Source organism: Emydura macquarii, unplaced genomic scaffold (genome assembly GCF_026122565.2).
Source record: "Emydura macquarii macquarii isolate MOO-44397 ecotype Brisbane River unplaced genomic scaffold, CSIRO-AGI_Emac_v2 contig_450, whole genome shotgun sequence".
Taxonomy (NCBI): Eukaryota; Metazoa; Chordata; order Testudines; family Chelidae; genus Emydura; species Emydura macquarii.
Window position 1 is genome coordinate 14,259,344 of NW_027130587.1, and position 20,085 is coordinate 14,279,428.

Genomic DNA, 20,085 nt, shown 5'->3' on the forward strand with positions numbered 1-20,085 from the left:
ATTAAGAAATGAGGGGAGGGATTGCCAGGGAAATCAAACCAATCTCCCCGTGGAAAAAGCACTGGCAACGCCAGGCCAAAAGGAATTGTAAGCACAGAGTCCCCTCTTGCAGCAGAAATTGGTTGAATTGGGGGCAGAGGCTCAGATAATTCCGAGGTGCTGCAGCCACTGAGTTAAGGGCCTGTGGTTTTGAAGCCCATGGTTTCGGGGTTTTTTTAAGTGAAGTGATTTGATCATGCAGTGATGGGATCCGAGAGTCCAAGGCATGCCCTCCTGCTTCCTGTTTTCCAGTAGCTACCCACTGCAGAACAAGGAGTCAAACAACTGGCGATCAGGTTTAAAACTTGTTTCTTGAGATCTAAGTTCTTCAGAGCAAATAACGGGGGGGGGTTGTTTATTATGTGGAGCCCCTTTCGGTGTCAGCTAGAAGGCGTGTGGCCCACTGGCTCGCTCGGGTTATTGCACACGCAGATCATGCCACAGACATTAAAATGCTGCAGGACAACCAACCATTTTAAAGAGAGCGGCGAGGTTACTCCATAGTTCCGGGCAAACAAGCGGGGGGTAAGTACGCGGCGTAAAACCAGGCAGCCTTTGAATTCCGCAGCGAGCCGGGCAGGCAGAGGGTGACCGCAGATCTGTGGGGCGGGCGCAGGAACGTGCCCCCGTCGGTATAGACGGGGCTCGACCGGGTGGCAGACGGGCAGGCGTCTTTTGCTCCGGTTTGTGCGTGAAATGTCGCCAGGATCGCCTCTGCCCGGCGGGCTGTTTCAGACCTGTGCGCTGCAGAGGAAATCCAGGGAACGTGACCCTGGGGCCAGGACCTGCTGGAGGGGGACTAGAGCTCCGGGAGGGAGGGTGTTTGAACCCCCCTTTTGAACCGGCCTGCAGCGGGGCTAACCACTAAATGCTCCCCTCCCCGCCGCAGGAGACATGGGCTGTTTCAGGGCGCTGGTGCCTGTGTGAGCACGGCTGGGCCGGTGGGCTCCTCTCTCAGTCCCTGGAGCGCGGGGGCTCCAAAACTGCCCTGCCCTTGCAAAGAGAAGGTTTAACGAGCCCCCCCCGGCTTGTTCCCTGCTCAGCCGGACTCGGTTAGCTGCGCCCCGTTCAGTTGCATTGGTGTCGGATGAGGCCAGGGACACGGGAGCGCACGCAACGCAAACCGAAGTGTAGTTTGTGGGTTTAAAACTTGCCCCACTTCTCTTCCGCCGCCCCGCTCCAAAAGCGGGTTGGAAAAGCGCTGCGAGTCCGGACTCATTTCCCCGCCGAGTTACTGTGCCAAGAATTATGATGATTCTTTTCTTGAACCCTTCCACGGGATCGACTTTAACCAAACCCAGCCCCGGGACATTTTTACAAATCCCCGAGAGAGCGAGGGTAAAAAAAGGCAAACGAAAAAATCTCTTTCCCGTGGACGGGGGCCGAAAATAAACTGGATTTTGCTCACTCCACCCCGCGAATCCGTGCAAGGAGCAAACCGAAATCGTTTTCAGCTCAATCCGTTTTAAAACGAGAGCTAAAAGCAGAGGGTTGTTTTCAAAATAGCATTGGCTTAAAGCCGACAAAAAGCATTTTCTTTACCAGTTTTTCTGGGTTAAAATATTCCCTGCGTTGAAATGCAAGAAAATCCGGATTAAAATAAATACATGGTTAAAAAAAAATCTAATGAAAGGAAGCGGATTTAATTATTATTATTTTATTTGAAAAACACCTCCTTAAACACAAGTTTGCGTCCATTGTTTCATTTGTATACGGCCAACCCTGCTTTTGAAATATCTTTTCCCTCTTTCAAACCAGCCCATGCTTTTGCAGCTGCAAAACCACCCAGGAAAACTCCCCAAATATTCTAGCAAATGCGACTTTTTCCAAACCGATTTCTCTGGTTTTAGGGACACACGCTTTGCACCGAACACCGGAGCGGTAACCAGCTGCCCTGGGGTCAGACTCGAGTCCTCCCGGCTCAGGAAGAATCGTGCAAGAGGCTAACAGCCGCAGGTGTGAAGGTCCCGTGCAGTCCTATAAACGCGTCCCCTCGGGTTTTTCCCCCCTTGCTCCGGTTTGTAAAATGCCTGGTTCTAGCCGCGACGTTTGAGTCTCTTCCACTCCCGCGTTAAAGCAGGCACAGTCCTGACATTTCGTGTGGGCTGCTTTTCTTCCCCTTTGAATGCAAACGCTGGGCTGTTATTTCTGTTCATGGCTCCCCGCCGGCCCTCCCTCGTGTACACCGGATCCACCTGAAAATATCCAGGAAAACGAACAGCCGAATGCGATCCCCTTCGAGTTTAACTCGGTGCATTTCGCAGACTCCCTTTCCTCTGGGTTTCCACCGCCCCGCCTCGCCTTTCCCGGGGCAGGTAAATATCTCAGGGGCCAGACTAGGCTTTGGTCTGCTTTGAAACGGCTTTCGTTCGGGGTTGTTGTTTTTTTTTTTGCTTGAATTTACCTAGTTCCTCGGCCTGGCCTCCGAGCCCCGGCGCTGCAGGAGAAGCCGGAGCCGCCGCACTGGGGGCAGCCTCCTCGCCCGACAAGTCCAAAGTTCAGCTAAAGTTTGGCTGATAAAAACCGAACCAATAAAAAGGTTTCGGCCGCCCGTATAAACACAATGAACTCGGCCAAACCCGGGCCCAGAGCAGCAGCAGCTGCTCCTCTTCTCTCTCCCCCCCCCCCAAACCCTTTACCCACCCCCCCCTTTTCATTTGCATCCTGCAGGAATGACTCCCTTCCCCCTGATTTGCATATCTTATATTGCCTAATGGAGGAGATCATGGCACGGTAAAGGTCCGCCGAGCCCTCTCGGAGGAGACTCGCCAGGCCCCGGAGGAGAAGCAGGTGCCTGGGCTTCACGGGGGGCAATCCAAGACTTTTGGGGGTGCTTTGGCTTTGACCTACCTTCCCTTCCCCCCCCCCACCCCACCCCTGCCCCCCTCCCCTCCTCTCTCTCTCCCCTGCGGGTAAAATGGTGTCCAAGCTCAGCTCTCTGCAGCAGGAACTTCTCAACGCCCTGCTCAGCTCCGGGCTCACCAAGGAGGCGCTGATCCGGGCCCTGGAGGACATGGTGCCCAGCACCAGCTTCGGGGTGAAGCTGGAGAACCTGCCGCTGTCCCCGGGCGGCGGGGCGGGGGCGGAGGCGGAGAGCAAGCCCGTCTTCCACACCCTGACCAACGGGCACGGCAAAGGCAAGCTGTCCGGGGACGAGGGCTCGGAGGACGGGGACGACTTCGACACCCCGCAGATCCTCCGCGAGCTGCAGGCGCTCAACACGGAGGAGGCGGTGGAGCAGCGGGCCGAGGTGGACCGGATGATCAGGTGAGGGGGGCTCGGGGCGGGGGGCGCCCCCTTCTCCCCCCATCCCTGCAGCCCAGGTGGGATGGAGGGCGCGGCCCGCGCTCACCTTCCCGCGTGGGGCGAAATGTGCATCGCGGTCCCCTGGCGTTTGCTTCCCCCCCTCCCCATGCGGGGCTGTTTAAACCCAGGTCACCCCCCAAAAAAACATCCCCCCCAGCAAGCCGGGGAGCGGGGAGTCGATCCCGGCCGCAGCCAAGCGCGGGACCAAAGAGCGCCCGGGTCCCGTTCCTTTCCCCCGGCACAGCTCCGGGCCTGGCTGTGCCCCGGGGCCGGGCCCAGAGAGCCGCGTCCCGATAGGTGAACCACAGACAGACAGACAGACACATACACATAGACAGACAGACACGCGCGCTCGCTCTCTATTCACGCGCTGTTCCTCCCACCTGCACTTGCCCGGAGCTGCAGTCTGGGCCTCTGCCCTTGCGAAGCAAGAAGAGGAGAATTGAGAAAGTTGTGTGGGGGCTTTGTTGTGTTTAAAACCAACACACACACACACACACACACACACGCAACCCACCCGCCGGCCGCTCCTGCGTCTGTCGGAGAGCAGCCGAGCCGAGCCGCCCCAGCCAGGCGGTAGGCGGGTGCCCGGGCCGCAGGTAACTGACCAGTAACTTACAAAGAAAAGGGAACTTTTAATCCGGAGCGGATCCGTTCACTCCGGAGCGGGCCCGGGACTGTGTCTAACAAGGAAGAAAGCTCTTGGCTCTTTCCCCTTCCCCAACCTTCGGGTCCCTTTTCCCCGGGGGAGCCGATCCCTGCCTGCAAACGCTGACACCCCCCCCGGGCTCCCTTCTCCAGACCCAGGAGTCACTGATCACCCACCGAGTCCCTGGTTCCTTTTCCTTTAGCAAACCATGCACCGCGCCGAGCCCGCCCGCGTTCACCCAGCCGGGGGCTGCCCCCGGAGCCGCGAAGCCCCGAGCCGCAGGTTTCAGGCCAGTGATGCCTTTGACTCCGGTTTTCACTCCGATTTGCGGGCTGAGGGAAGCTGCGGGTTGTGGGCCGGGGGCTGGGTTGTCTTTTGGGGTTTAAGCGTCGGAAATGCGGCCGAGTGTGGACACGGGGAGCTGCGTGACCCGCCGAGCGCCGGCCCGGGCCAAGGTGGTTTTAACCGGCTTTGGGACAGGCCCAGAAGGCGGCCCGCCTTTATCGCTCCCCGCCCCCGGGTGCCTGGGTCTCCCGGCCGGCCGGCGGGGGAGCTCTGCCCCGGGCCCCCCGGGAGCAGCCGGGCCGGGGACACCTTCTCCGGGGCGGTGCAGCCCGGCCACCCCCGGGCAGCACGTGGAGCCGGGGCGGTTATTAATTTATTCCTATAAATCATCAACCGAAAGATACACGCCGGGCTGCGATTAGGCGGAATGGGGAGGCGGGTTCTTGGCGGAGCGGCTGTGAACCAGCCCGGGGGGGCCAGGAAAACCCCGGGCGCCGGTTGTGTTTGGTTTGGTTTTTGGTGCATTCTCCTAAATGCACAGACAGAAGCGGGGCATCCCCCGGGCTGGCGGGGCGCACAGGTGGGGACCGGGTGGCGCTGCTCTGACCATGGGGCGGCGGCCCCCTCCAGGCCACGGGCAAGGGGGTTCCCGGGGGAACCTCCCCCCGGCGGGGGATATTTCACTCCCAGCCCGGGTGGGTTGGGGAGAAGCCGGCTGGAGTTCTGGGGCTCGTCTAGGCTGGGACCCAAAACGGGGCGGAGAAACCCGCGGGCCCTCCGATTCCATCCCGCCGAGCCTGCCCCTGGTGCAAAACACACAGGCGTGACCCCAGCAGGTCGCCCGGCTGTGGGAGTGGCGCTGGAAGGGAAAGAAAGTCTGGAGTGAAACACAGAACAGATCTTCAAATGGCTCCACCAGGGCCCCGGAATCTGTCTGGCTAGAAATGCCCTGCTTGGATACGGGGAGGAAAGCAGTACGAGTGCTTCCAAGTGTGCAGTCTGAGTGCACTACCCACCCGCATGGTGACCCTGAGTGTGAAATGCTCAGGGAGATTAGAGAGGCTACAACCCCCCCCCCCAATATTAATAGAGGAGTTCCCCTTATTGATTAGGATCATGTCACCTCAGGGTGGGAGGCAGAGTTCAAGTTTCTAGACACTTGGAGCAGCTGGACCTGGAATGCACAAGAAGAGAGGCAGTTCTGGATTTAGTCCTAAGTGGTGCATAGGAGCTGGTCCAAGAGGTTAATATAGCTGAACCACTCTGTAAACAGTAACCATAATGTAATTGGTCCCCCTTCCCCCCCCCCCCCCCCAAGGATATTCAATTCAAAGAAATCCATCCCAATGGCATTTACTTCAAGAAGAGGAACTACACCAAAATGAGGAGGCTAGTTAAATGGAACACAAGAGTGAAATGCCTGCAAGCAGGGAAACGTTTAAAAATTGCCATTATGGAGGCTCAAACTATATGTATACTCAGTAATCATAATTAATTAAAAAAAACAGTAAGATGCCAAAAAAAAATGCCCACATAGATAACCAGAGTAAGAGGTGGTTAGAGACCCCCCCAAAAAAACCTTTTAAAAATTGGAAGTCAAATCCTACTGAGGAAAATAGAAAGGAGCATAAACTCTAGTGAGTCACGTGTAAACATGTAATTAGGCAGGCCAAAAAGATTTTTGAAGAGCAGTTAGCAAAAGACATAAAAACGAACAGGAAAAAAATTAAGCCGCTCAGAAGAAGGAAGTTTGCCAAACAATCAGTGGGGCCACTGGACGATCGAGGTGCTAAAGGAGCCCGCAAGGAAGACAGGGCCGTTGCAGAGAAGTTCAGTGAATTCTTTGCTTTGGTTTTCACTGCAGAGGATGTGAAGGAGATTCCCGCACCTGAGCCATTCTTTTTGGTGACCAATATGAGGAACTCGCCTGGATTTGAGGTGTCAGAGGAGATTTTGGAAGAAATTGATCAATTAAATAGTAACAAGTCACTGGGACCAGGTGGTATTCACCCAAGAGTTGGGAAGGAACTCTGATATGAAATTGCAAACCTACTAACAGTGGTATGTAACCTATCACTTACATCAGCCTCTGTACCGGATGGCTGGTGGATAGCTAACGTAATGCCTATTTTGAAGAAAAGCAATCCCAGCAGGCCTAACTTCAGTACCAGGCAAACTGGTTCAAATCATAGTAAAGAACAGAATTATCAGACATTTAGATGAACACGGTATGTTACGGAAGAGTCAGCATGGCTTTTGTAAAGGGAAATCATGCCTCACCGATCTATTAGAATTCTTTGAGGGTGTCAACAGATATGTGGACAAGGACAATCAATTGGATACAGTGTACTTGGACTTCCAGAAAGCCTTGGACAAAGTCCCTTACCAAAGGCTCTTAAGCTCAGTAGGCAGTTGTAGGATAAGAGGGAAGGTCCTCTCGTGGATAAGTAACTGGTTAAAAGACAGGAAACAAAGGATAGGAATAAATGGCCCATTTTCACAGTGGAGAGAGGTAACTAGCAGGGTCTGCCAATACTGGATGTTCAGCTTGGAAAAGAGACAATTAAGGGGGGAGACGGGATAGAGATCTATAAAATCATGAGTGGTGTGGAGAAAGTGAATAAGGATGTGTTCACCCCTTCACATCACACAAGAACTAGGGGCCACCCAATGAAATTAATAGGCAGCAGGTTTAAAACAAACAGAAGGAAGTACTTCTTCACACAACGCACAGTCAATGTGTGAAACTCATTCCCAGGGGATATTGTGAAGGCCAAAAGTATAATTTGGTTCAAAACTGAATTAGCTGAGTTCAGGGAGGCTAGGTCCATCAGTGGCTATTAGTCAAGATGGTCAGGGACGCAACCCCATGCTCTGGGTGTCCATCAGCCTTTGACTGCCAGGTGCTGGGAATGAATGACAGGATGGATCATTCGATAATTGCCCTGTTCTGTTGATTCCCTCTGAAGTGTCTGGTACCAACTACTGTTGAAAGACAGGATCCTGGGCTAGATGGACCATTGTTCTGACCCAGTGTGGCCGCTCTTATGTACTCGGAAAGGGAGCTGGGCTATAAGAATAAGTGACCATCTCAGTTAGTCTGAGCTAAGTCCATGCCTGCTGTGACTCCATTGACTTCAGTGAGATTTCACCAAAGGCGCAGTCGTAGTCACCCTGTCACCTCCAGTCAGAATAATAATTTCTGACACAATCCCCAATGTGCTGTATTCTGTGTGGCCCCCTGTGGTTAGCACAGTCACATCTGCAAGGCTCCTACTTTGTCCAAATTTAAATCCTCTTAAAGACCCACTTCTTCCATGCTGTTTCCAGTGACTTTGGTTTACCTATCTATAAAGTGCCTTTTGCTGCTTCACTTCCCTTGTCTTCTGTCTACTTGTCCAGCCTTAGACTGTGAGTTCTGTGGGGCAGGGATTGTCCTTGAGAGCTGAGACAGTCATCCTCAATAAATAATAAGGACTTCTGAATGGCTCCTGCTGAAAGGGACATGTGCGTGCTACATGCAGACAGTAGGAAGTCACTCTCTGCACTCTGATGCTGAGGTGCCATAAAAATCCACCTGTAAGTTGAAGGTGATGTGAGAAATGCCTGCCTGAATATCTGTGGGTGTAGACGCAACCTTTCAATGTAGCATAAAGGAGTCTGTTTAAAATAAAAGGGTAAGGGGTGGACGGTGAACACAGCACACCTAGAAGCTTTTAAGCCCTTGCATGTGTACAGAGAGATACAGATTAGATAGGTGGTCTATGTAGAGAGCCTGGTTTATAATCCAGGCGTATAAATTCTTGGCATATTTCTCTGAGGATGTTGTTGAGTTTTATTTACCTGTTTTCAAGGCTGGAGGGGCGGGGGCGAGAGAGCAAGGGAATCCTCGGAAAGAAGCTTCATGTGACATCAGTGATACAACTTAGCTATAAACAGACAACCTCCACTGGGAAGATCAGGCATAGTTTTTAAAAAGCCCTGTTTTGGGGCATACGTTCACAGCTAGATTATTGTTACCTTTACTCAGGGATGAACCTCCATTGACTTCAATGGGAGGGGTTGGGATGGACAAGGAACACAGAATCAGGCCCATTATCTGCTTTGTTAAAACCAGGGAATGCTACACACACACACAGGGAGCTAAGGTCCAGATTTGGGGGTCGGGGAGGGGGGGGGGGGTTCAATGAAGCAATGTTCTATTCACATCAGCTGAAGATCAGGCTGTGAAAATCTATCTTAACTACTAAGTTAACCAGTTTCTCTTAGAAATGCTGAGAAATTCTATTTTAGTAACTTGATTGTCCAGCAATTTATAAAAGCAATGGTCTGAGGTAAACCAATCACAGCTGAAGAAAATCTGCATATGGATTGGAAGCAGTGTGGGCTAGTGGATAGATCTTGGGAATCAGGAGATCTGGGTTCTTATTCCTGGCTCTGGCCTCGTGTGTGACCATGGGCAAATCACTTCCCCTCCCCGTGTCTCAGTTTCCCCTTTTGTAAAATGGGAACAGTGGTACTGCCTTCCTTCATAAAACAGTTTGAGATCTATTGATGAAAAGTGCTATATACGAGTGTATATTGTTATCACTTCCTGCTCTCTTCATCATCTTCCCAGGTAACAGGAAGGCAATGAAGCTTCAGAAGCTTTCTTGCTTCTTTCAGTAGCCAGGGATTTATAAGTAATTCTCTATATAATCTTGAATGCTCTTCGTCTTTTGTAAACAGAGCCCAAGTCTTTAAGAATTTTTAAAGATCAAATGATTCGTCTAGAAGAAAACAGAAGCAAAGGAGGGCAAGTCAGACATTCTATTTCCAGCAACCACCAGCCAGCTCAAGAATAGGGGCTGTGGCCAAAGAAATTAACAACAGTTTTCTGGATCTCTGCGTACATGTAATCCCCTTGCAGAGTGGGAAAGACCTGGCTGGATTAATGTGGATTTGCAACCAAACCAGACTGCTGCTGAATCACCTTGATCATATGGGGAGAGGTATGGCAAAGTGACCGGCACTATCTGAGAGCCAGCACTGTCTGAGATTTGATAATAAGAACCTCAGTCTTCCTGTAGCTAGGGGCAGTTGTGGTGACAGCACAGAGCCAGGCAGAACTGCCCAATAATCTGTCGGGAATAACTGACTGAACAGATTTCTTTCTCTTCATGAGATTTTTTTTTCTGATGTATTACCGTTCAAATTGTTCACGAATCACTTTCCACAAATGATCCTTGGTTGTAGAGTGGCTTTTGTTGTTTTGTTTGCTCACTTGTTTTGCAAGCATTTCATTTAGGGTGTCCAACATTTGAGATCCGTTGGTTAGCGTTGACTGGGGGCAGGTCATGTAGCATTGTTTCTGTTCACTGGCTGAATTAGTGTAACCCTTCAAATCCTGTTGGTGGCGGTGAGGTTCCAAACTCACTTTCTGGGGGGTGGAAAAAAAGTCTCTCTAATACTGGCTTAAAACTCACTGCTTGGATGAATTTTCATATTCCTGCCAGTGTACTCACTTGCTAAATTAGAAACGGAAGCTGATGCAGACGCAGTTGGGGCAAGCTAATTGTTATCTTGAATTCCAGTGGCTATTCCTGTAATATATTTGGAGGGATTGTTGAGGTATAAGGAATGTGAGGATGTCACCCAAGGTACTGTGCTTTTCACCCTCGTACAAATACCTACATAGGAGAATGATGGGGGACAGGAGAAGTGCTGACAGTGGTCCTACTCCTGATAGACTTTCTCATATGCATTGTCCCACTGATTTCATTGATTCCACTTGCAGATCATACAAATCAGATTTGACTCTACAATTTTTGTGTTGCGGAATGGGGCAGCTCAATTTTCAATAACATGAATTAAGATTTCCCCAGACAGTCTGGACCTGGAATTCTGACATTAACCCCGATGTAATTATGTTTGCTCCAATAAAGCGTTTGCAGGATTGATCCCATAAGCACATGAGTAACTCAACTTATGGGAATAGTTCCACTGAACTATGCTTCCTTGCTCAAGTTTTTACAGGTTTCAGGACATGGTAGAAAATATATAGAGCAAAGTCAGAACTTTCTGACAAATCATTTAATTACAGCAAATTGTTGCCTGTCAATGAGATGCCACTTTCATGCCACCGGGTGTATGTTCTGGGTCTTTCTGTATTTCTCTATACATGGATCTTTCTATATTTCACCGATGTGTGAATTGTCTCAGTCCAATTCTGTTTAAAGGGACTTTGACCATCGTTTAAAATCATATAATTTAATTTGACGCTGTTTATAACAAACCCTTAGAAACCAAAATCTGTTTTACTAGAAATGTTTTCCTCCATCAGATGTGCACGTGTTTGTTATTGGGGAGGGCTGTCCATAAGTACTAGCCTATGGCATTGATCTCACCTTTTGGGGGATGGGGTCAACCTTTTATGCTCGAAGTTTGTTTGTATAGGGCCTAGCACAATGTAGTCCTGGTCTATGACTGGGGTTCCTACGCACTAATAGAATAATAAAAATGTGTGAGTATAATACATGCAGTGATGACTGGTGTCCTATAAATGAATGAACATGCAGGAAAAATGTCACAAAAGTACTCATTTTGAAAAAGTCACCAAAATAATTAGAGGGACTTTATTAATGGCTGTAGCAAAATTAAGGGATAAGGTTTCAAATTTTGAGTCTACTAAACTTAGTTGGATCCTGCATTCCATAATCAATACACCCCAAATTCTTCCTATTTTTATTTTTCTGTTTTTGTTAATTATTTTTATTACCATAACATCTAGAATCCCCAGTCATGGACCAAGACGCCATTGTGCTAGGTGCTGTACAAACAATGAACAACCAGTGGGAACTTTCAATATTTGGAGAAAGCAGGATTGGGCATGACAGCATATTTTTAAATAAAGTAATTGTTTTCAGAAGGAAACAAGGGGGAAAAAAACACTATTATAACAAATTATTTTTCTGTACCCACTTTCATGTTGGTTACCAGTAGTTTTGTTTTCAAACTGCTTTCAAGACAAAAAATAAGATATCTGTGTTGCTGGGTTTTTTTTCCTTTGCAAGTTGAAGGATCCAAAATAACAAATGAATTGAAAGTGCAGTTGGATGGTTATTCCAAGTAAAGTATTAGAATATCTCATTGTTTTAGTACACAATTGTAACCAGGCTCATGTTCTAAAATGAGTTTTCAGCATTCCAGTACTTCCTTTTAATTCCGCCTCCATGTCTATGAAAATAAATCCAGTCATTTTAAATAATTGAAATATATGTTTGCATATTAACCTGCCTTTACATTAGCTACACTTAACAGATTTAACAGTATTTACCATAAAATGTATTATTTATTTTGAATTATTTGCACCCCGAAAGAGGATGACTTGCCATTCACTGGAGGTGCCCTGGAAATAATTTAAAAATAGAATACAATCAGACCCCGATCCTGCAAATATTGATACATGTACAGTGTTGCAAAACCCAAGCATTAAAAATCAGGAGGTGTGTCTCAAATTGTAAGATTTTAAAAAGATAATAAATGTGGGGTTCTTGTGCCATGTCTTCTGATTTCTGAACCCTTGGGCTGTGTTTGGTTCACGTTTTGGGGCTTTTCTCTGCTACCACGAGGGCTAGAAAAATAACTTTTTTGTAAATGAAAGCTGAGATTCTCACCTATTCACTTACTCCAGGAGCTGAGAATTTAAGGGAAAAAACAACAACAACAAATATCACAAGACTTGTAATAAAATCCACAACAGCCGGCAACGCTGCTTTACACACTGTGCATTGCCCGGTTGACTCCAAAGGAACTACTGAGCGTGTATAAGGATAAGCATGTGCCTAAATCACTGTAGGATTGGGGTCTTAATACCCAAACATAACTAAAGTGCAGCACTACAGTATAACCTTCTCTGGAGAAAACTCAGAAGCTCAAATCACCTTTCCCCTCTCACAATTATCCAGCCTTATAATTCTCTCCATCCTCCTTTTAAAAGTCTGGAGGGAAACGTGAGCTTTGCAACATGCCGTGGTGTGAAGGTGATCAGAATCGGGCTTGTCAGACTGAAGTCCAAATGTCTGCTCTGACTCACAGCAAACTTTCACAAACTCTTCCCTGTCTTGGTCAGGGCCCTCGCAGGGAGGGGGGAAAAGGGTACACTTTACCGGGGCCTGGAGGCCCTGGGGGTCCCGGCCCAGGCTGCAACCCCCATGGGTATGTGTGTGGGAGGGGGCCCATGTTACAAGTTTGTACTGGGCCTGAAAAAATTATGCTTGGGCCCTGGTCTTGGTGTGCCAGAGCCCAGAGTTGTGAAGCATCTGGGCCAATTGCTGAGCCTCTCTTTACTCAGGTTTTGGAGAAGGCAGCGAGCTCAAAGGAGGGTGTAATTAAAGCAGGGTTTGGGAGAAAGTTGTGAGTTTCACTATGAACGGAGAGCTAGAATATTTCCTATTATAAATGCGTGTGAGCTGTTGTTGATGTAATTTGTAAAGCACCTGGAGTGCTTGCAAGGTGGTAGACAAATTGCAAGCTGCTACGGTCTAGGTCTCAACAAAGGCAACGTTCTTTGCTGTAACACTCCAGATGATCTTCAGTTCTTCTGGCTGTCACTCCCGATAATGCAGGGTGAAAAAGCATAGAATAGAGACGAGGCAACGTGAAAAAACGTCCAATTTTCACAAAATTAGAAGTCTTTCCTATCTGCTGTGTTTATGTAGGTAACTCCCATTATGGAATTCCATGCACATGTAACTCTCAGTTGTCGATGCATATCATCAGGAGGAGTGACTATTATTATTACTATTACTGCTAATAGCAATACTTAATGTTTCTATTGGAGTTTTAATCCAAGGATCTCAAAAGGCTTAATTAAGCTTCATACCATCCCTGTGAAGCAAGCAAGGTTTATTATTTCTATTTTACTGATGCGTAAACTGAGCCAGAGCCAGAGATTACATGGTTACACAGGGGTGGAGCTGGGTATGGAACCTAGATCTCCTGACTCCCAGGCCCTCGCTTTAACCACTGGACAACATTACCAACTTTACTTTTCACCCAGTTGGGGTTATTCCTGATGGAAGCAGGAGTGACAGGAAGGAGTAAGTTTGTGGATCAAATACCAGAGGCTCAGATTCAGATTAAAGGACCGATCCTGCCCCCTTTGGAATGAAGGGTAATTTTTGTCCTTGTCTTCCAGGGGAGCAGGGTGGGATCTGTGTCTTTGTGCTGCTTTCATGGATGGAGTGATTTTTTTTTTAAGGCAGTGGGCCCATTATCAGTAAAATAGCCCACCTTAGGCAGTACAAGGAAATCCCCGTGTGCGTTTTTTGGGCCCATCTGTAATGAATGCTGGATTCACTCCTGCACTCAAAAGCCTGATGCTGCCATGCTATCCGTAATCTATTCTTAGCGTTCAGCCTGCAGCCTTGTCATTGGAACAAGCTTACCCTGGGCACCTCCCCTCAGACACAATTAACTGTTTGTTTCCTCCTGTAGTGAGGACCCCTGGCGGGCTGCGAAGATGATCAAGGGTTACATGCAGCAGCACAACATCCCCCAGAGGGAGGTGGTGGACGTTACGGGCCTGAATCAGTCCCACCTCTCCCAGCACCTCAACAAAGGGACGCCCATGAAAACGCAGAAGCGGGCAGCGCTCTACACGTGGTACGTCAGGAAGCAGAGGGAGATTCTCAGACGTAAGTACTTTGATCTAGCTACATTTGTTCCTTCAGGCCTTCTCGCAACGGCTCACAAATGGGCAGATCTGCTCTGAGAAGTAACCATGTGTCTATCTGATACCTCAGTTCAATCAAGCACACGCTCGGCTTTAAACTCATGATTCAGTAGGAGCACAGGGTTAAAGTAAGCATGTGCTCGAGTGTGTCGCTGGATTTACACGCTTAAAGCTAACCACTTCGCTTGAGTTTCTCCGTTCTTTCTGTATCAAGTGTTCTCTGTCCACCAAGAAAATGAAGCAGGAAGAAAATGAATTTTCCTTTTTTTTTCCCCACTCTCAAATCATAGTTTATTTTCTTACGGAGACATTTTATGTCTTGAGCATCCATGGCTTCCTGATTTAGCTGGCCGTGTGATCCGATGGGACCACCACAGCTCCTTGGCAGTCCCATTGCTCAAAGGATGATACTGCATTTTTGGTGGTTGGTTTATAGGTTTACTGCATAACATTTTTTTTAAAGAGGCTTACAAGTAAAATTAAAAAAAAAAAAAAAAGCCCATAGGAAATACAACTAAACAGCAATGTGCAACTTCCATGGAGCCCTCATTAAATCACTTTGAATTGCCCCATGTATGTATTACAATTAAAACTAGACAAGTAATTCATAATGAACACATGATTTAGAGGACTTTTGCCTCGCTTTCTGCAGCTTCTCAAATTTATTCATTATTCACAGTTATCTGGGGAATATTTTCTTCAAATAATTCTTGGTCCGTATCTGGTTTCTGAACAGTTTGTTGCGAGTATTCTAAATTCAAGCTGATTTGATTGGACACTTAAATCACCTCCGATGATTTCTGTTCCCTGACGGGAAGGGTGTGTGGCTCTTAGAATCAAATTTATGGGGTGAAAACTTGTGCTCTTTGCCTCCAGTCGAGCCTAACACAAATCTCCTGAATAGTCCCACTGGCTTCAGTGGGATTGGTCCCATGCTTAGTCAGGCACATGCTTAAGTATCTTTCTGAATTAGGGCCGCCGAATATTTTTAGAACACTTGCTTAAATCTTGCTGTTTCCGGGATGTTCCAATCAGTGACCGTATTTGCCAGAGTATTTGTGGGAAATGAACGCTTAAAAATGAGGACGTGAATACAGCAGAAGAAAATCTGTTCTTCAAAAATGTGACTCTTTGAGGAAAAGTATTTTGGGCAGTATTTTCCAGTACTTTACCCGTATCATTCTTATCACGTTTGCTGTGCTGTTAGGAATCTTACTGTCTATCCTTAAAGGAGCAATGACGAATATCTTAGGCAAACCTTGTAGTTTTAGTATGTTGATAGAAATATAGTTGTCGGCTGAAGAAAAAAAATCAGTCGGGGTTTTTAGCCTCAGTTTAAATATCCCTCTGCAGTGTTTGTAAACCAATGCTTACAGCCTTGTGCTAATGCATGAGAATCAGAACATTTAATATCGAGAGGATAATGGAACAAAAAGCAATAATGAGTGCGGATTTATATGGTGCGATTTACCTTTGTGCAATTGAGTACACCTTTAAGCTTAAGGATTTAAGTGGGGCTTACATGGTGCCAAAATGGATAAATTTCACCCACGAAGAATAGACCTTGCCAAAGAAACTGGCTATTTCATGATAGCATTAGAGTCAGCAGGCGAAGGGAGCTCAGTGAACGTGGCATTTTTGGGTTTTAGTGAAGCATTTGACACCGTGTCTGTCAGAGGCTTGGAAAATAAAATAGTAACTGAGGAAGGCTGATCCTGATCCCATTGGTAGGATGTGACTTGACTTCAGGGAGAATGGGAGCAGAGCACAGAAGAAGCAAATATGCCTATCTTTAAGTGGTCAGTAAGTTGGAGCAGATGAATTTGCACATGTTTGAAAGAGGGAGACGATTTCAGGTGTAAATTGGGCTGATGGGTTGAAATTAAGAAAGGGAACAACTTTTGCTAAATATCAAGGAAAAACTTCCTGGCAGTGAGCTCTGCAGTATTAGTCTGTGGAATCATTCCCAAGGGGAGCAGAAGTTCCATTGCTTGGGACAGGAGAACGTTTCCTGCATGGCCAGGGCAATGAACGGGGTGACCTAGTAATCGACTATATTTCTAATAGTCACTGTCCAAGCTGAATGGTGTACAAAGCACAAGCACCCAGCCCAAGTGGTGGAAGTTGATTAGCATTTGAAAATTCTTTGCTTTAATGATCGAAGGCTAAGTTAGTAGCAATATATGTAAGGACAGTAGTAATTCCTTCCCCACTCCTTTTAAAGGACTCTTTCATTTAAAAAAAAGAAAACCCTGAAACTCCTCTTTGCTGCATTTCCATGTTTCCTTCAGCGATGCTTTAGGCAACCGAGAATGCAGAAAAGTTTTGGGTTGTTCCTACCGCCTCCTTTACCAATCCAAATCTAGCTTGTGCCGTCGAGTTCAATGGCCCCACAGACCTCTGTTTTACTCATGTAATTAGTCCTTACTCATGTGAGTCATCTCACTGCCTTCATTGGGGTTATCCAGGTGAGTCTAGGTTTGCAGGATTGGGCCTGAACCTGTGTCTTAAAAAATCCTTCAGCTCTTGTCCTCCCAGGGGGATGGAGTATTATGCTATTTCAGGAAGAAAGGGAGTCCAGAAAGTTTTTTAAGCTGAGTGTCAGTGCTTTGAAAATCCATCTAGAGAGGAAAAAAAAAACAAAGAAACCCCACAACCCCCTGCTCCAACTTTGGGCTCTGTTTTCTGTTTCTCTTGTTGTCCGAAGGGAAAAACTATTATAAAAAGAGAGAGAATTTTCCTGCAAAACTGAGAATAATAAAACCTGCCATCAATCTCCCTTTACTGCTGTGCTGACAGGCCCCAGCTCGGCGGCAGGCAGGCAGGCATGGAAGGTCACTCTTTCTCCTCGTGCCTCTGCTGTGCTGTATTGCTCAAGGTGCTCAGTTTTGGAAATGGTGATCCTGCTGTATCCGTGTGTCGATTTAAGCTTCCTTACTGGTGTAGGAGTGTGTTTGTTTCCAATTAATTTGAAATGGAGCTGTATCAAAGGAGGGCAGCTCCCTTTGTTCCTAAAGAGGCAGAATTCAGGGGATCTCTGAAGTCTGACAGCCTAACTCTTACTGTATTATTCTAAGTTCACAGAATCCCCCCTGAAGAAGTACACGCAGGCACAGAAAGTCAGGCCATGAATATGCATGGCCTGCACATGCCTTCTCATTCAGGGCGCTGCCCCAGAGTTCAGCGAGTCTCATGCATCTCAGTAATAATTTTAGAAACATGCCTCTGTGGCTGTCTTGGAATAGGCATGGAAGGCATTTCGCAGATTAGCAGCATTTGCAAGAGGGAGAGGGGAAACTCACAGAAAAGTCACACGTCCAGAAAAGCTGAATCTGTGCCCCAAATGGAACGGAACCGTCTCTGAGCTGCCAAAAATTACAAACTCCCGCCCCCACGTTGTTTTCATTTTCTTGGGACTCTGCACACCCAGCCTGGAGCAGAGGTGACAGAGCCTGGTCTTGTAAGATTTCCAGTCTGACTTTGCAAACTTAAGAGGTTTGGACAGAGAATCTTCCGTGCCTTTGGATGCTTTCTCTGAACTTTGAGTGGAACAACGGATTCGTTCGGATTAGGTCCTGGCAACTTTATATTTGTATTGCTGTAGCACCACCAGGCTCCAACGTAGGGCCACTAATCTATGCGACAACATTAGGTCGGCTTAACTACATGGCTAAGAGCTGTGAAAAATTTCACACCCCGTGCAATGTAATTAAACTGACCCACGCCCCGGTATAGACACTGCTAGGTGGAGAGAAGAATTCTTCCATTCACCTAGCTACTGCTCTCGGGGCGGATGCACTACCGCGATGGAAGAATCCCTACGCCTAGTAAGAGACAGTCCCTGCCCTGGAGATCTCACACACAAAACAAACAAGACAGACAAAGGGTGGGAGCTGGGGGAACTGAGGCACAGAGGGACTGAGGGCTTGTCGACACATACAGCGCTGCGCAGCTGCAGCGCTTCTGGTGAAGACACTCTCTGCCGTTAGCAAAATATAATCACCTCCATGAGCACCGTTAGCTCTGTCAGTGGAGAAGCTCTCCCGCCAACAGAGCGCTGTCCACACCGGCGCTTAGATCAGTGTAAATTACGTTGTTCGGGAGCAAGGTGACAAGATGTCCCGATTTTATAGGGACAGTCCTGAGAGTTGGGGTTTCATCTTGTATAGGTGCCTATTACACCCCTGTCCTGATCTTTCACACTTGCTATGTGGTCACCCTATTCCGGGGGGGGAGGTATTCACACCCCTGAACGACATAGGTTATAAGTTGCAGTGTAGACATTGCCTTGGTGACTTACTCAAGGTTGCACTTGGAGCCTTTCTCTCGAGTTGATTTCTGCTCCCTTTTGACAGATTGGCTAGTTATTTATTTGAGCGCCTCTGAAATGTGACTGAACTGATTCACGACACCCTTCTGAGGAAGGAAACTGAGGCACAGACCTGGGGCAGTGACTAGAACCCAAATTGCCAGCCTTCCTTTAATGTGACCTAGCCACAAGCCATGCCCCACCTCCCCCTTCCAGACAGGTGGTAATCTGTGAAGTGCACTGGTGGCTTTAGCTAAAACATTGCAATGGTGGGGTACGTTTAGCGCTCAGCTGCATTCATGTCAATCCAGAGCAGCCAGTAACTGTTCTGGACTGGCCCTGGCATTGCTGAGTGCAGGACTGGGCGGTGGAGAGGGCAACTCTGTGTGAAGGGGAACTTAAACCAGTCAAAAAAGCATCAAGGGTACAAAGAGCCGTGAGATGCTCACATGCGAGAGGGGTCACTAAAGGTGTCGGGGTTGCCCAAAAGCACCGGTGTTAGTCTTTGCACAAAACCATGTACTAGGGTTGTTGACAAGTCCGTGCTTCATGTTTTTCATTGCTAGGGAGAGGGTGGATTTGGGAAAGGCAAGGAGAAGTGGGTTCCCTCTCTGACCCTGCTGCTCTCCAGATTGCTGCCTGCAAATAAATTGCCTATTGTTTCAAATTGCAGTGTTAAGGCTCTTTAACAGAAGAGATCAATGGCACAGACTGAAGCGATTAGCCAGCCCCAGTCTCACACATTCAAGGATAACTTTATTGACCTTTCCACTGATGGCAATGGGGTCTGGGTGGGGTATGTGTCACTGGTGTGTACTGTGCTGGGTCCCAAAATTGTTCATGTGATTTTGCTAACAAAGCAAAGCAATTGGAATCAATGCAGCATCACTGGGTGGTGTTTTCTGGCCGGTGTTATGCCGGAGATCAGACTAGATGACCTTCTGATTTTCAATTCTATTATTATTTTCATTTATTATTTATTTGTATTGTGGAGTCTCAGTCACTGACCAGGATCCTCTGGTGCTAGGTGCTGTACAAACAAAGTGACAGTTCCTGCCCTAAGGAGCTCACAATCTCAGCATAAGACAACAGACAGCAAGTGGATACAGAAAGGCAGAGGGGGGAGCACAAGGAAACAATGTGACGATTTGAATATGAATGCAGGTTATTTTCTGAGTGGCAGTGGCTATAGGCCAGATCAAATCTGCTCCTTTCTCTTTCAGAATTCAACCAGACAGTCCAGGGTTCTGGAAATATGACAGACAAAAGCAGTCAGGATCAGCTGCTGTTTCTCTTTCCAGAATTCAATCAGCAGAACCAGGGCACAGGCCAGCTTGACGAATCTTGCTCTGAAACCCCCAGCAAGAAGATGCGACGGAATCGATTCAAATGGGGGCCTGCCTCGCAACAAATCTTGTACCAAGCCTACGACCGGCAAAAAAACCCTAGCAAGGAGGAAAGGGAAGCCTTAGTGGAGGAATGTAACAGGTAAAATGTCACTGAGTTGGCTCCGGAGAATATTTTCCTCTCCCTTCCCAGCCCCATTGTCTCTCAATTAGCTGGAGAACCTTTGTTTAAAAAAACAAACAAGCCAAGGGAGCCCAAATCCCTGTGGTACTTTGGCTTCTCATGTGCACTGTGGGAGAAAGGGAACCTGCTCTATTTAACAGGCTGAACAGCTCTGCAGATAAATGAATACAGGAGCCTGGGAAAGATGTCCCATCCTTTCCCGTCTGCACAATTCTCTCTGAGGGCAGGTCTACATTTAAAACACTGCATCAG

General features: G+C 47.7%; 1 protein-coding gene across 7 annotated transcripts in view; it reads left to right on the plus strand.

The window, feature by feature from the left end:
* The first annotated feature begins 281 nt into the window (after window positions 1-281).
* Window positions 282-20,085, plus strand: part of HNF1B (HNF1 homeobox B) — a 61,378-nt gene continuing 41,574 nt past the window's right edge. For 2 of the 7 annotated variants that reach the window (XM_067538083.1, XM_067538085.1), the window contains exons 1-4: window positions 998-2,354; window positions 2,710-3,306; window positions 13,757-13,956; window positions 19,527-19,791. In XM_067538083.1, coding sequence (XP_067394184.1) covers window positions 2,957-3,306; window positions 13,757-13,956; window positions 19,527-19,791 — 815 coding nt within the window. In that variant the 5' untranslated portion in view covers window positions 998-2,354; window positions 2,710-2,956. Of the gene's footprint in view, window positions 565-995; window positions 2,355-2,709; window positions 3,307-13,756; window positions 13,957-19,526; window positions 19,792-20,085 lie in introns of those variants that run through there. The other 5 variants (XM_067538081.1, XM_067538082.1, XM_067538086.1 and 2 more) reach the window with 5 other exon arrangements.